Source organism: Protopterus annectens, chromosome 6.part0, assembly GCF_019279795.1.
Source record: "Protopterus annectens isolate FY-2018-M chromosome 6.part0, PAN1.0, whole genome shotgun sequence".
Classification (NCBI taxonomy): domain Eukaryota; kingdom Metazoa; phylum Chordata; order Ceratodontiformes; family Protopteridae; genus Protopterus; species Protopterus annectens.
The window spans coordinates 1,077,690,955-1,077,707,734 of NC_056737.1; the positions used below are offsets into that span (position 1 = coordinate 1,077,690,955).

A 16,780-nucleotide genomic window follows, 5' to 3' on the forward strand; every position below is an offset into this window, starting at 1 on the left:
TATAATAAAAGGAAGCCAAAAGTAGACTTAATAAGCAAAGTAAAACGTTTATAAGTACGATATTAAAATTGCAGTATCATCAACATTATGGAAAATAATAGTGTCACCAGAATGTAATTTCAGACAAGGGAAATGTACATTTGCAGTCAGATAGTGATGATAAATCTTTATCACTGATTTCGGTCTGTCTCTCTCTTGTTGAAAAGACCATCATTAAGTTAAAGTAAAAAAGGAAACAAATCTAACTTAAAGCTGAAAATGAAATAAAGCTTTTGCACATTTGTTTACAGAATACTCCTAATAACACGAGAATATAAATGAAGTTAACTAGTCTCATTCAAAGTTACAAAAATACTGTCAGAATTCACCTGTTGTTCAACACACTGCCTTACTGGCATTCGGGTGGTATTGCCGTCTTTGGCATACTGCTAAGTCCCTCCTACTGCCTGTCTGTGAGTTTAATGGATCAGTCTCTTGACAGTACAGTGACTGCCTTACAGACCCCTAATCAGGACTTTTTTATTTTCTAGTGCCATAATAAAAGAAGGATCTCTTGGAAGACTGCTCCTTACTCTGGATCTTTTCAACTGCTGAACATAGATAAGAAACCCTTTTGGATTTTTATTTCATCCCTCTGCTTTTTCTGTCAGAGCTTGAAAAGTGTATTCTGCTGTTTTTTTTTCATTTTTTTCTGAGTAGACTTTTTGCCTGGATTTTACTTTGACTAGCACAGTAAGGCTTATACTGTTGAGTATAGTTTGTTTGTTGGTTTCTGGTGATTTTTTGTCTTGAATTGTATTTTGTGGCCATTTGTGAATGTTTAGCTGAGTTTCTGTACTAAGGCCATTTTAATACAGTTCCTCGCATTGTCTCGAGCATCCAGTGCCACGAGATTATAGCACCTTCTTTTTCTGATTTAAAAGCTTCTTTTGGAGAATACTTGCTGATATTGCAATTTTTGTTTTCATTTGGGGTTATGATTATTTAAGATGATTGAGCCCAATATTAGCATTTTAAATATTTTTTTTTCATTTAAATAGCGACTTTGGAGCCATTTTGTATGTTAAGAATTCCTCACATTAATTTTTCATAACTTTGTTCATTATTTCTGATCTAATACATTTTCAGTCCAAATTAATATATACAGCCTAAAACTAGCTGCCCCCCCCTTTTTTTTTTCAAAACTGTGGGGGCTTTTGTGCATGTATTTTTTGTGCTTTGAACTGTGTTACTGAAACTACTATCGTTTTATTCATTGCAGTGTTCAGAATAGTACTCCAGACTTCAGATTGCTGTTTAGGGAGAGAGTAGTGGAGTTTATTCATTTTTTACTGGCTGACCATGCTATCATTATTTGGTACTGTTCTATTGCTCTGGCTAGTTTTTTTGTTCCCTAACTTGGACTCCTTCCTCTACGCACCTCCACCATCTACCCCTTAAGCACCTGAAAAACATAAAAGTAAGTTAAGGAATATGCCATAGCCTATGGCTTGAGACTCAACAGTAGTCTTGTCAGGCTAGTCACCTTCTTTTGTCTCCAGGTCCTGTGTCATGGTGTTAAGTCAACTGTGTGCCACACGAGGGTTAGACACGTCTTCAGGGCTGTACCATTGCCTGATTGAGGTATGGGAGATCCAAACTCTTTAGGTGCAGGGGAAGTCAAGGGTCCAGAATCTGTTTTGTGTTGATACACCTCCCATAGTTCAGTACATGCAAAAAGATGCAGAAAACCCACCACATTACAGGGTAGCAGTCTCAGATGTGTTTTCACCCAAGCTGGTGGCTATGGCTAGATCCATTATTCATGTTGTTGATTATGGGGTGCAAACCCAGATTGAGTAACACCAGTGTTCAACCACTCCAGGTTCTTGATTTAGAAGGGGGATCCAGAATCTAAGGTTTTGGAAGTGCCACAGTTTCGCATTCAGTTTCCTCCGAGGACGAACAGGTTCAGAAACCCAAATAGATGTTTTCTTTTTCCCCAAATACTGGCTAAATTTAGTGATGTGTGTTGCTGGGAGCATCATCTGCTGCTCACAAGATCAGCAGGGTATAAGATCTTTTGGAGGATGAGTCCTCTGATATGGCAGCCTTCCCACTGTTGATCCCAGTGATGGAGGATGTTTTTAAGCAAGCTTGCAATTCTCCTCTGCTGAATGGGCGTCTGCCAAAAAAAAAAAAAAAAAAGTGTAAGAAATTCAGGGTATGCTCGGCCATGCCTGGCCTCCAAGCCCCCTTGTCTGTGGACCTTGCTTTGGTGTCCCCAGTGACGTTTGCTAATAAAACTGCAATGTCTTCATCAGATCCAGTCCCTCAAGATAAGCTAGGCAAGGGGATACAATCTCTGGGGAAAAAAGTTGGCTAGAGGCACTGTCCAGCATGATAGCTTTTAAGATGTTTTAACTACCAATGTTTTATGTGGACATCTGTGTTTGTGTATGTATAGTTCATATGAGTTTGCCGCATCATTACCTGCTGAGCAGAAAGACTGCATGAGAAAGAGTGTTTCTATCGTTTTATAAGTGTCAGGACATGCTTTAAAGAGTGCCTTTGAGGGGACCGTTACTGTACCTAGAAATGTAGAAACATCAGTGGTTGTAAAGAGGCATGCTTGGTTGCACAGCCGAAAATTTCTAATGAGATAAAAAATGAGGTTATGAATGCACAGCTTAATACTGATTGTGTGTTTGCTACGTAGTTAATCAAATCGTAAAATACTGGGATATCAGGAGTAAATTGATGCAAAGGGTGTATAAAATGTTTTGTATCCCCATGTTTCCCGACAGTAAGCAGGATAATTTTTGGCAACCCAACAAACGGAAGTCCCAACTGAACAAAATCCAAGGCACTAAAAGGAAATGGCAGGACAAGAACTCTGCCAAACCTAACAAGAGGGGTTCCTTTCCCGAAAAGGATCCCTCTTCCAGCCTATGACTGTGCTGAGGTTCTGCTCCCCTCATTCCCAAGTTCCCCTCTGGGTGCCCTGTTTCAAAGGCTAGCTCTCAACAAGGCGACCTGGCTGTCAGTGGTTTCTGACAGATGGGTGCTCAACATCGTGGAAGTAACATCCATCCCCATTCAGGGAGGGTTCCCCCTCACCCATTGGACCAGACATTATTCCCTCCTATACTCCTGCAAATACTGGACACAGGAGTCATTGAACCGGTCCCTGCTTCAGAGAGAATGAAAGGTTTCTACATCATGAATTGTCCTGGTCCTCAGAAAAGAGCGCTCATGGAGACCAGTGTTGGCTCTATCCTTTCTGAACACTTTTGTCAAGGTCCCCAAGTTCACGATGCTCACCCTGCATACAGTGCTTACACTTTTACTTGTGTACTGCTTCATGGTGACCCTGGACTTGAAGTAAGCATATAATCCTATTCCCTTTGCCAATTGTCTCAGGAGATATCTGAGATTTGTTGTGTCTGGTTCTCATCATCAGTTCTCTGCATTGCCCTTTGTGCTGTCCACTATACTTTGACTGTTTACCCAAATGCCTTGCTTGAGTAGTGGTTCACTGCTGGACTCTTGCCATCCACATTTTTCCTTACTTGGATGACTTGCTGATCTGTGCAGAGTCTGCATCCAGGTGTTTAGAATTACTAGAGAATGTCTCGACCATACTCTCCCAGCTAGGGTTCAAGTTGAAGCTTTAAGGGTGTCGGGCATGACTTCCAAAGAACCGCCTTCCTGGGGTGCTTAATCAACACTGACAAAAGAATGATCTTTCTTCATAAGAAGTCAAGGTCCTTTCCTACCAGACGATGTTTCAAGAATTCTTCAGAGGGAGCATCACCTTGGCAAGAGATTTCCTAAAAATTCTAGGACTGATTTGAGTCCATGATTATCATGATACCACTGGCCCATCTCCACATGAGGAAAATTCAGTGGTATGTTCAAAATTGTTGGACCCAGCACCTATACTCCCAGTAATCTCAGTTGTTGATCCTGCCCTTCATCAGGCGAAAGTTACAGTGATGGAGAGTACAGCTGAGTATTGGTCCATAACTTCCCTTCTTCCTACCTATTCCAGTGCAGTCTATCCCGATTCGTCTGACTTCGCTCAAGGGGCACTGTCAATGAGAGTGCAAGACCAAGGATGCACAAAAGCACATTGTATCAAAGAAATGTTGACAGTGAGCCACTCCTTGAAAGTCCTTCACCACCTATGGGACTCTGGGTCCTCTTACTGTGGTTACGGACAGCACCACAGTGATGCGATACCTCCAACAAACAAGGGCATATTAGGTCATACCCTCTGTTACCGGTTGGCAGTGATAGCTTGGGTACCGACTTTTTACAGCATTTTATGACTCTTCAGGCATCATACGTCCCTTGGCTTGGATGGGAATGTTCTTGTATGCATTTTCACTGATTCACAAGGTACTTCTGAAGATTCAGAAAAAAATGCCAAAGATCAATGTGGTGACCCCCTATTGGTCCAGATAATCTTGGTTCACCCTTCTAATGGTATTGGCCAAGGACAATTATCCCATACTTCCTTACACTCTGGATTTGCTCACACAGTCCCAGGAGTGACCAGTGTGCACCAATTTTTATGAAACTACAACAACAGTTTAGATGATTCAGTTTAGTTACTTGTTTCATGAGGATGTGCAGCAGGTGTTAAAGTAGACCAGAAAACTTGCTACTAGAAAATTCTATGTTAAGATAATGGATGAAGTTTTGTAAGTGGTGCCTAAATGGTAACGGAGGGTCCCTTGAGGTTAACATTTTTCTGGTCTTGAAATATTTGTGTGAGCTATTTCAGGATGACTTATTGCATGCATTCGTTAAGATGCATCTTAACAGTTCTGCTGCTTTTCTTTCAATGGATCCTCCACTTTCTTCTCTTTTGATAAACCGGCTCATGAAAGAAGTATTGCATATGAGACCCCCTTGCAAGCAAATTCCTTTTTTATGGGACCTCAACTATGTTATGGAAAAAAATTGACCTTGCCACCCTTCATATCTGCCCTTCAGGCTGGTCTGAATCTCTTACCATAGGAAACTGTTTTGCTATTTCTCTGACATCTTCAAGATGAGTATTTGAGTTGCAAGCTTTCACGGTGGGACAAACTTACCTTATTTTCCGCAGGGATAGTGTTGTGTTATGCACTAATCCCTCATTCATGACTAAAGTGGTCCCAGAATTTACTCTCAAGCAGTCCATCAACCTGCATGTGTTCTTTCCAGTATCTAATAATAAGGGAGAGGTAATACCTCATACCTTGGATGTACACTGGCAGCTCAGGTACTACCTTGAGAGAATGAAAACTTCAAGAAGGCTGAAAGTTCCTACACAGGGGCAAAGAAGGGCCAACCTGTCTCTAAGCAAACAGTTGTACTTTGGTTGCCCTGTAATATTGTTTTATGGTGCATCCATCATGGCAAGGCAAATTCAGGCAAAGTAAAGATAAGGGTGCATTCCACCAGGGTCTTTTTCTCTTCAGTGGCAAGTTGGAAAGGAGTGAACTGTAGAAGTATTCTAGAGGCAGCAACTTGGTCTCTGACCATCCCTTTATGAAGCACTGCAGGCTGGTTGGCTTTTCTAGATCCAGAGTAGACTTTGCTAGAGCCATTCTTCAGGAGTACCTGGACCCTTATCCTTCCTAGTCCTAGGTTGGATAAACTTTGGGAATGTAGTGTGTCTGTTTGAACATACATTGTTAAAGGTAAGGAGGACTTGGCGCAACTGTACTTTACAAACTGAACTATCCACCAATTTAAGATTGCAGTCAGGCTGTGTGACTTGGGTTGTGAATTGTGTTAGAGATCCTAGGTTAAAAATGGGAAAACTCCACACAAGGAAGCTTATGTAGTGTTATGCTCATTATTGTCATGGCCTGGAATGAAAAGTTTGAAATAAACATTTTTGTCTATACTCGTGGATCTCTTCAGTTTTTGACAAGGTAGTAAGTGGTAAGATATGAGTATTTCTAAGGCCTGTGTCCCTCTCCCCCCTCACTCCTACTACTCCTCCTGTACTAGCAAGACTCTCTTCCTTTTTCACTGTCAACATGGATTTGGATCCTATGCCAGCAGGATTTCAGCTACCCTTCTGACCATCATCTTGAGCGTAAAAACCAACCACACCTGGCCCCAGCCATCACTGAGCGCCGTGTTGTATGAAGACACGAGTTGGCCTACAAAGGGATCCTTACCTCTATTGTACCTGTAACTCGCAAGCTTTTCCCTGTCTGATTCAGCAGTCTGGATCTACATTTGATATAATCAGTGTCTGCATAAAGTTTTCTTGCACATGGTATCTGTATGTATCTGATGAATAATTCACTAATGCAAAAGTGCCACATCCACTTGAGAGCTTGATGACTCCACACGGGGGACTGAACTCTGTGACCCTTTATTTAGGGACAGTGTTTCCCTTTCATCAATCAGGGCTTAAGTATTCCACCACCAGACAGCTTGAATGGAGCAGCAGGTGAACTCTGCGTCTATGCAGTGTGTTTGACTGCTGTTTGGTGCAGTCCATTCCCCTAATAGATACCATGATTTTTCTCCCAAGCTTGACAGACTCGGACTTTTTGGTAAGATTGATTCCCATTTTTAAACTGTTTTGAATATTTAAATGTTTAATGAACTAAAGCAGACTTCATGTAGTTTCCCTTATTGCAAAAAGAAAATCCATGGTATCCCTCAAAGTGTTAGAAAACCCCAGTATGCAACCTATACTGGGTCAAAAACAAACCAAGCAGAAACTTCGGAGTGTGGAGGTTACTGCAAAGTTTCTGCTTGGTTAGTTTCCCTTATTAAAGGCATGTCTGTCAAAATGGAACTTCCCTTTGTGGCAAACCCAAGATGTTCATATTTGACTGTTTCTTATTGCAGTGTGTTAAAGGATCTAAAGAAGAGGTTCTAGAGAGAGAGAGAGAGACTCTGTGTACCTGATTCAAGGATAATGTTTTCCTGTTTTGCCAAGTACTCTTTAATATGCTCTTAAGTAGAGAGCGACAGTATGTGTGGATTTTAGATGTATATGTATGTATATACTTTTGTATGGAAAATTATGTATTTTATATATAATGTACAATTCATAAGAGAGGATGCTCAGAAGATCAGATGCTCTTTTTCACAGTTTTTAATAGCAAGTGCTTATTTTCACTTGTTTGTCAGCCTGTCAGCTGCTTTCTTTGCAGGATCCTGTTGCAGTGGGTCTGGGAATGCTCATACCCCCTGATAATTATAAACCTAATCCTGCTGTTGTGCAGCCTCAGAGTTGCTGTATAACTGGAGAAATGGGGGCAATGGGGCTTGCTTCCCAGAAAAAAAAATTGTTTTGTACTTTGAGATCCTTTTATATTCACTCTAAAATTAACACTTTTAACATTGTGTTTATATATATATATATATATATATATATATATATATATATATATATATATATATATATATATATATATATATATATATATATATATATATATATATATATATATATATATATATATATATATATATATATATATATATATATATATATATATATATATATATATATATATATATATATATATAAATGTGTGTGTAATGCATATAAAAGCATGTATTTTTTATCATAATACACACACCCACACTGTGTAATACATTACTTGAAGTCTCATAAACAATTTTAGCAGTTAGACCTGAAGGTCATTATTTCATAAACTTAACAGCTGAACCTTTGAACTTTGCTTCTTTGCAAAAGAATAATCTTAATTTGTTTGTCATTATCAACACCCTTTTTTCTCACTTTTCTACATTGGTCAGGTGTGTTGCATCAGCTGTAGATCTCTCTCTTTGTCGAGTCAGTGCCACTCTCCTACTTTCTTTGACGGTTATGCCTGGTGGTTTCAGGTCTTCTGTCAGTCCATCCATATCTTTGCTGGATGCCCTCATTTCCTATTATAGATTCATAGGTGAGTACTAGGCTAGCTGCCCTTTTGGGTTATTTTAAGGCTAGCCAGTTCCCCTCAAAGGTGAGGATCAAATCCTGTACCTTGTGTCTGTCAGGTACACATTGTAACCACTATGCCAATTCCCCAACCACAAAGCTTCAAACCCTGCACCCTTAGCATAGGAACTAGCTAATTATCAGGTCAGAGCTTTAGTCCTCTGTGCAAACTGCCACAAATATCCAGTTGTTAACCTGATAGGCCTGCTGTGTACACATTCCCTTTTTCAGGGGAAATCACTTAACCAAAGTAGGAAAATGAGGATTCATAGTATCAAACCTTCTACCACAGCAACTACAGCTCAGATGATTAAATCTGTGCAGTTGTCAGACATTTAAGTTATTACATATATGCATTTCTGATGTTTACTCATTTTGCAGATATGCGAGTTTCTTCAAAGCTGCATCCAAGGATGCGTTGTACATCACTCACAGACTGCTTCTCAGTAGTCTGTAGGAGACGAGTATAGAGATACGGTCCTATTCGATCACCTTAACCTGTGTTTATGCCCTGGATTCTTTTGGTAAGGTACCTTTGCAGGTATTATAGTTGTTGCTTGTCAGGTACATGACAGAGGGCATTATAGTCTATGATGGATCCAAAGAGGGACAGAAAGGGGCACTATGACTTTCCTGAACCTGGATGCCATACTCTCGTTAAGTGACCCAGAATATCTATTACTACCGTGGCCAAGTGTTGGTGAAAGGCCAGATTACCATCTACACATGTTCCCAAATCCCTACCTTCTGGGATTAATTCTTAGGGGGTGTTTAATATCTATGAAATAATTTCTCTGGGTAGCTGGTTTCCCAAAAGGTAGTATAATAATTTTCTTGGCATTCAGTTTTAAGCCATGACTTTGGCAACAGTCATTTGTGTTAAACCAAACCCTTATTGGTGTCATGGGGGAATCTGCGATAGCTCCTAGTTTGCAGCTATCTGTGAACTTTGTCAGCCAAAGGCCCTTGATGTCTGCCTTGACCTCTTGAGTAGTAGATACCAAAGAAGCAGGCCTAGCATGGAGCCTTAAGGGACCCCACTGGTGACCATTCTCTTTCTGGAAGTGGTCTCACTAATCCTGACTTCCTGGATCATATCTGTGAGCCAGCTGGCAATCAATATGTTACATAAGGGTTTATGCCCAATTTGGTGAGCTTGTCAACAATGCCAGAGTGCAGAATTGTGTTGAATGCCTTGGCCAGGTTGAGGTAGGTGATCACTACCATTTTAGCCCTTCCCCATTGCCTTGGTGACCTTTCCAAAGGTGTCCACCAGATTTAATAGGTACAACCCTCCTTTGACAAAGAAAAACTGGGTAGGTTCCAGTGTCTGAAGGTTGCCTATAAAATTTGTTCCATGGCTTTCCATAGTAGTCAGACTAATGGGTTTGTAGTTACCTTCTTCCTGTCTGTCCCAAATCATCATCTTCAGATTCTTGTTTTCTCTTAACACATGTGCGTAAATCACCGTAGTCTACTTGTTGGCCTTCTGTGCAGTTGGAGCTACTTGGGGGTCTACTCTAATGTTCGAATTTCTTTGTGTACCTCACATTGTGCGTCTTACGACCTGTCTTGAGCACTTTGTCACCGCCACTTTCCTTATCTGATGTGTCTTCACTAGCCAGGTTTCTATACCATGCAGTTATACTGGTCACACTACTCTCTTTTACAGCTTATTTTTCAGCTTTTTTGGTGTTTGTCCATAATTGTTTAATTTTCAAAATAAATCTGCTGTTAGTAGATATTCAGTATGCATGAAAATATTGTTTTTATTTTATAAATTGTGAGTTCGACCAGTGGAATAAGGTAACTGGTAACAAATGTAGTGGTAATTCATACAAAGCATGTCAGACCATAATGTTTGGGAAAGAAACCTGAAAGCTCAAGGCAGTGTTTGCAGAATGCAGTAGATAAACTGCAGAGCAAAATTGTCTGTGACTAATGTAATTAGAAACCGTCAAAATACTTTCCTTCCAGAATCCAGTAGTGTGTCTAAAAATGCCTTTCTTATAGAACAAGTTTTTCATGTGAAACGTGATGCCCTTTTTCTTTCCTTTATTAAACAGCACAGTTGATAATAATTGCAAGTAGGAATGTGAATAATTATACCGACACTCAAAAGTATATTGCCTGGTACCAGTAAACCTTGCATAGCTAACATTTAACATTTTATTTTATAATTCCTGTTTACTCATAGTTTCTTGCATTTGTCCTTTCATCTGCCTCATTAGTTTGACCATATACCTTTAGCAGCTATTTGCTGTGTTTCGTGTGCAGCGCAAGCTAACATTCAGCACTGTTAAAAGTTTGCATTTTCTTAATCTTCCAGCGTAGCAGAGCTCTTGGAAGTTGTCTTATAAATCTGTGGTGGTACTAATTGGTTTATCATGTTACTTTCGTTGCTGATAGCTTAATACTGCATATTTAAGGTGCAGACAGTGAATGCTGCAAATTTCTGCAGAGCTATCCTAGTAGTTAGTGATCAAACTAAGGCAGAAACTTGCACTTGGGATTTTTACTTATACTTTTTTTTCCAGTGGCACCTACCAAGCTCAATGAAAAATAACAGTCAACACATACAAAAAAGTACCAGATGTGGTCATTAGCAGAACTTTAAATGTTCTTTTTATAATCACAATGAAAATGCTGCCTGAATTTTTTTTTTTTTTGTTTTGTTTTTTGTTTTTTTTTTTTTTGTTTGCTTTCTGTCTGTAAAGGAATGGGGTATTGAAATTGTGTATGTTTAGGTTTGATAATAGTTGCTCACTCAATTTGTCAAATGAACCAGTGCATTTTTTTGTTCCCCTGCTGCTTTGTTCTTTCCAGCTACTTCAATGCTGTTGTCCATTGCTGGGTCTGCCAGTCCCTCCTACTGCCTTGGACTATCTCTATTGTAAGGCTGAGGCCAGCACAAAACCCAAGAGTATCCTTGGGGGGTTGTGCCATTGACTGCTTCCACCTAGGGATTTTTTTAATTTATCACCTAAATCTTACTGTCCCATCTTCCCTTGCATTTGTCTGTTGTATCTGAAGGCTTCTCCCCTCTGTGGACCACACCTCCTTACTGGGTGCGCATAGATGAATACCTTCCCCTCTGAGATGGGCATGTTCATCCCTCCCTGCCAGCTCGACAAATGCTTGGACCTTGATTGAACCCAGGCCACTTATGGCATAGTTGGGTATTTATACTTCTACACCACTGCACTGACTGCATTGGTGTATTTTTGGTCATTTGGCAGAAGACTGGCTGTCGTCTTCTGTTCCTGGATACAATAATAGCTCTTCTTAATGACTAGAGAAATAGATGGGAGAGAATGTGTCATTTGAGGAACTGGCTTTTTAATAGTATTTGGACTGCATCTGTCAGAGTTTGTAGCTGCCGAAAATATTTCTATATTTCTCTGTTTTAATTGTCTGTTTTCTCTATTACAGGAAGAGCGATCCAAGGTTGATGACTTGAGGGGTACTCCCATGTCTGTGGGGACCCTGGAGGAAATCATTGATGATAACCACGCAATTGTTTCTACTTCAGTGGGATCTGAGCACTATGTCAGTATTTTGTCATTTGTAGACAAAGATCTGCTAGAACCTGGCTGTTCTGTCCTCCTTAATCACAAGGTAAAATGTGTAATAGTGGAAAGTCAAATAATGGAATGTCTTGTCCTGTTTTTTGTGTGTGTGTGTGTGTGTGTGTGTGTGTGTGTATATATATATATATATATATATATATATATATATATATATATATATATATATATATATATATATATATATATATGTGTGTGTGTGTTTGTATATGTATATATAGTCTGTCATACATTTCAGTTGCGTGTGTCTACCAATTTGTCTTGTACCAGAGCAGCTCCTATCTTGTAGTAAAGAATAAAGTTTCAAGTTACAGCAATCGTTTAGAACTGGGGCATCAAGAGTACAATGTCAAGGGACTTGTTTTTTAGATGACTTACTGTATTTGTTTGTTCTCCGAGTAGAAGTGGGACAGCAAAAACAAAATCTAAGTGCCAGGTTTGTAGGTGTGTTTATTTTTTGACTGGGAAAGTGTGAACTAGGTCTGGGCCACAGATGACACAGAAGATGAAGTGGAGTACACATTTAATGTATCCACAAGTAGCTATTAAGTTGGTTGTACATCATAAAACTGTGTGTAACCTTAGACTTTAACAGCAGAAAGAAAGAAAGAAAAATACCATAAAAAATTACAGAGTGCAGAAAGCAATAGACCAAATTACTCTGCTACTCATATTTTTTATATTAATCAGGAGAGAGGGAAAATGAAGATGGCTTGACAACAGGAAAAGCCCATGCTTATGCCTTAAATCGGAAAAAAAATGAACACGGATTAGTCATATTCCGTTGACAGATGACAGTCCCCCAATGTCATGTAAAATTACTGTATATTGCTGTTCAGCCAGAGTGGCGGCTTAGATGGAAAAACAAAGCTGTCAGTAGAATAAGCTATTAGATTCTACTTGGGTAGCCATTGTCCATAAAGCAGTAGCAGTCGTAACTCTGAGAGGTACTTCATCGTAGACCTCTCCAAATTGTAGATCAACTGGTATTGAATTTGTGCCAGTAGACTCTTCCGTGCCTTAACTAAGAACACTCGTAGTTCACTTGGCTGAGTGCTTGTCTTTTAACGATAATGTTCCTTCCTAAATAAATGTCGTTGGATATTGTCAAATGACAGTTTCAGATTTACTGGAAAGCGGTGAACAGTAATCATGTGTATGATCTTAAAGTTAAAAGTATTCAGTAGCAGTGTGTCTCCAAGCTGTTTTAGGTAGCCTTCCTACTTTCTGCCAAACTGGTCAAACTCTATATAAATCCTTTATCACCCATTAGATTGTCAAATGGCTGACCAGTTGGTCCCACTCTGTTCGAGTTAGTGGCATGCTATCTACGAAGTTATGTCACTAGTGGTTCATAGGTTCATATTAGGCTATCTGCCCTAGGGCATTTATAAGCCTAGCCAGAGTGTGTTTGGCTTTCGCCACCCATTTTAAATTAATTTTGCTATGCCCTTTTTTGAGGTTAGTATACTGTGCCTCTGTCTAACAGTGACACAGAGGTGATACCCGGGGTAAACCTACGATCTCCCATCCACTCATCAAGATTCCTCTTGAAGAGAGTCAATGAGGGACTCTGCCTAACCTGGACTGGGATTTTATTCCAGAGTGAAGGGAGCCTCTGGGTTATGAATCTGTCCCTCCAGCATGTCCTATTTATTTCAGTGCTGAGGTTCAAGTCTCTCGGCAGCGTAGTTCGATGGGATTTGGATTTTCTGAGGTGCAGCATGTCCATTAATTCCGGGTTGGACATGGCTTTATATGTCAGGCACAGATCGCCTCTGAGCAGGCGGTATGCCACTGAGTAGAGCTGGAGTTTCTTTAACCGGGCAGCGTATGGCATCTGTTTGAGCCCTTTGATCCTCTTGGTGAGGTACTTTTGGGGTCTTTCCAGTTGCTGCAGGTGTCTGGTAAGGTACATCCCAAAAGGGGCATTGTACTCAATTATGGGCCTGATGAGGGATGAGTAAAGAGGCACGATGACCTTCCCTGATCTAGATGTGAATCCCTTCATGATTAGGTGGGCTATATAAAATGTTTTTCTAACCACTTTGCCACGTGGTTGTCAAATGAGAGATTGCTATCAACTTGGGTCCCCAGGTCCCTAATTACTTCTTCCATACTTAATGGATTACCACCTATGTGGTAATTTGTGGGCACTTTGTTTTGCCAAAGGGGATGACTATACACTTTTTGGCATTTAGCTTGAGGCCATGGCTCTGGCACCAGTTGCCTGTTTCTATGAGGCCCTTTTGGAGGATGCTTGTGTCGGCTGGAGAGTCTATTATGGTGCCCAGTTTGCAGTCATCTGCGAACTTGGTCAGCCACAGTCCTTCCATGTTGGCCTGTACCTCCGAGAAATATATACCGAACAAGAGAGGTCCCAGGACTGAGCCTTGTGGGACGCCACTTGTAACTGGTTTGGAGTCTGACATGGCTCCAGCAATTCTAACCATGTGGGTTCTGTCCTTGAGCTATAATGCTATAACTATAATGCTCGAGTGGGGTATTGTATCAAAGGCTTTCGCGAGGTCCAGGTAGGCTGTGTGGACCACCTTCCCCTCGACAATGGACTTGGTGACTCTTTCAAAGAAATCAACCAGGTGGAGGCAGGATCTGCCCTTAACAAAGCCGAACTGGGTAGGATCCAGTGTCTGTATGTCCCCAATATCTTTATTTATGAGGTCCATGATGATCCTTTCCATATCTTTGCAGACCAAGCTAGTCAGGCTTATGGGGCGATAGTTTCCAGGATCCGTTGAGGCACTACTTTTGTGGAGAGGGACCACTGTTGCTGTACGCCACTCTTTGGTTACATATCCTATAGTAAGGCTGAGATTGAACAGTAGTTTTAGGTTTGGGTTTAGCTCTTCTTGGAGTTCATGTAGGATGCAGCCCGGGACACCGTCTGGTCCCATTGATGCTGTGTTTTTTGCCTAGAAGAGGGCGGCTCTTACCTGAGCATCTGAGATGTCAGGGGGGCAGCACTCTGCTGGGATAGATATTTGCCCTTTTGGTGGGGAGTTTGCTGAACCTGTCAGCTAGGATATTGGCAATGTCTGTGGGTTCGGTGTATTTTTTGTCATTTTGGACTAATTCTGAGCATATCTGGGAATTCCCACCCAGGTTCCTAACATAACTAAAGAAAGCCTTGTGATTATCCTTAGTGTACTGTGCAATTTTTCTCTTGAAGCTGGTCTTAGACGATTTTATGAGTGCCCGTAGTTTTTTGCTAATACTGAACAGAGATGCCTTTCCCTTTTGGGATTTTGCTCTATCATGTAGTAGCTTCCTCCTTTTATTGTATAGTTTGTTTATGACTGTGGTCCTCCAGACAGGGCGTCTGCATTTGGAGGATTGGGTCTTGGTTTTATTTGGGATTGCATGATCCATGCATTCCTGAAGGTGTTCATAGAATGCGTTTATAAAGGATTCTGCGGTCTGGGCTGTATTTTCCACAGGCCCGGGGGCTTTGAAGGATTCCACCTCGGTTTTGAGGAGTGTGAAATTTGCTTTAGAGAAGTTTTTCAGTGTGGTTTTCTGGGCAGGGGGTGGGGTCGGGATGTGAATATCCAGTGAGATTAGTTTATGGTCTGATCTTACCAGTGAGGGATACACTTCTGGTCCGGAGCATAGAGTCCCCATGTTGGTGATGATCAGGTCCAGTATGTTTTCCCCTCTTGTGGGAGTGGTAACAAGATGTTCCATAGCATTTGAGTTTATAAATTCTAGGAACCTTTGGGCTAGGGTGTTGGAGCTAGAGTAATGCTCCCAGTCTGTGTTTGGGTAGTTGAAGTTGCCCAATATAATGGTGTTTAGAGAGACCTTCATATTTTCCAGCCTTCTCAGGAAGGCCAAGTGGGGTTCCTGGGTTTGGGAGGGTGGTCTGTAGCAGGCTATAAACTGGAAGGCAGTTTTACCCACTGTTAGTTGCACATGAATAGTCTCTGATGCTTCGTGCTGTCCACCAACCTGGAGGTATGGGTATCTTTGACGAATATTGATACTCCCCTTCCAGCATGGTATGAGGTATAACCTGGTAGTGCTGGGGTGCTCTCGGGAGCCTTGAACCAGGTTTCTGTTACTGCACAGATATCAATGTTCTCCATGCTAAGGAGAGTTTTGAGTGCGTGCATCTTGAGGTTTAGACTTCTGGCGTTGAGTAGCATTACTCTTAGTTTCTTATCCCTTGTGATACCTATGGAGATGTGTTTGTCTTTTGAGCCTTGCCTAAAAAAGGCACTATGGGGGTAGCAAGAGCCTTTGCCAATATCCGAAAGCCCAGGGGTGACGGGTGCAAGCCGTCCCTAGCGAAGCATCGTGGCTTGTCGAGCATGTCATCCCAGGCTGACAGGCATTGGATCCCCTTTGAATGACACCAATACTTAAAGCCAATTGTTGAAATTGATCATCTTGTCTTCATATTGTGGCATCATTCTTGGTGAGGGTAAGATGCTACTCAAGGTCAGGGTCATACCGGCCTGGGCTACATGCTCAGAGAGCTCCTCTGTCTCTTTTCATGTAGTCCAGGGAGGTACGTCTCAGGTCATTCACACCAGCATGGACAATGACTGAGTCATATTTGTACTTGCCTTGGAGTGACCTGAGTGCTTGTGTTATGTGGTGGATCCTAGTGCCATGTACCATTTTTCTGTTTTGGGACCACTTCTCTTTTGCCAACTTCTTCAGTTATATCAGCTCTGGCACTAAAGTCCTCTGCATAACCAAGTTTATGGATGACTGCGAGTTTGAAGCCGTCAGCTCCCTTGAAGGCACTCTTATTCTCCAAAAAGGCCCAACTTGGACAGACTCATGGTGTCCTGGTCTAAAGCAGAAAAACACACACACAGATTGGAGCTGAAAGTTCGACTGCTGAATCCTACACCAAGGCACTGTATGAGCACATCCATTCGTACATGAATCCTGCCATCCCGAATAGAACCAAGACGCTCTCCTCCAAAAAAGGAAGCCAATCTGGTGGTCCCCTGCCATAAACAAGCTATAAAACAGAAGGAAGAAACTGTTGCAGAAAAGAGGAAAATCCCAGCATGCAAAAAGCTCCCTTACCAGCCTCCGTAAGAAGCCGAGATCCCTCATAAAATCCTCAAACTAGTTACGAAAATAAAATAGCCAAAGATTCCAAAGACAAACACAAGGCATTCTATATAGTTATGTCAAGAATCTAAATGGAAATGCTCAGATCTGCTCTGAGCTACAACAGAATGGCATTAAATATACTGATTCC

The 16,780-nt window shown here is 41.2% G+C and overlaps 1 protein-coding gene across 1 annotated transcript in view; it reads left to right on the top strand.

Annotated features, from left to right (window-relative positions):
* The window catches only part of PSMC1 (proteasome 26S subunit, ATPase 1), a 561,132-nt gene that overhangs the window by 148,194 nt on the left and 396,158 nt on the right, over nucleotides 1-16,780 (top strand). Inside the window, exon 5 of the mRNA XM_044074701.1 lies at nucleotides 11,384-11,569. Within this exon, the coding sequence (XP_043930636.1) occupies nucleotides 11,384-11,569 (186 nt within the window). The remainder of the gene's footprint in view (nucleotides 1-11,383; nucleotides 11,570-16,780) is intronic.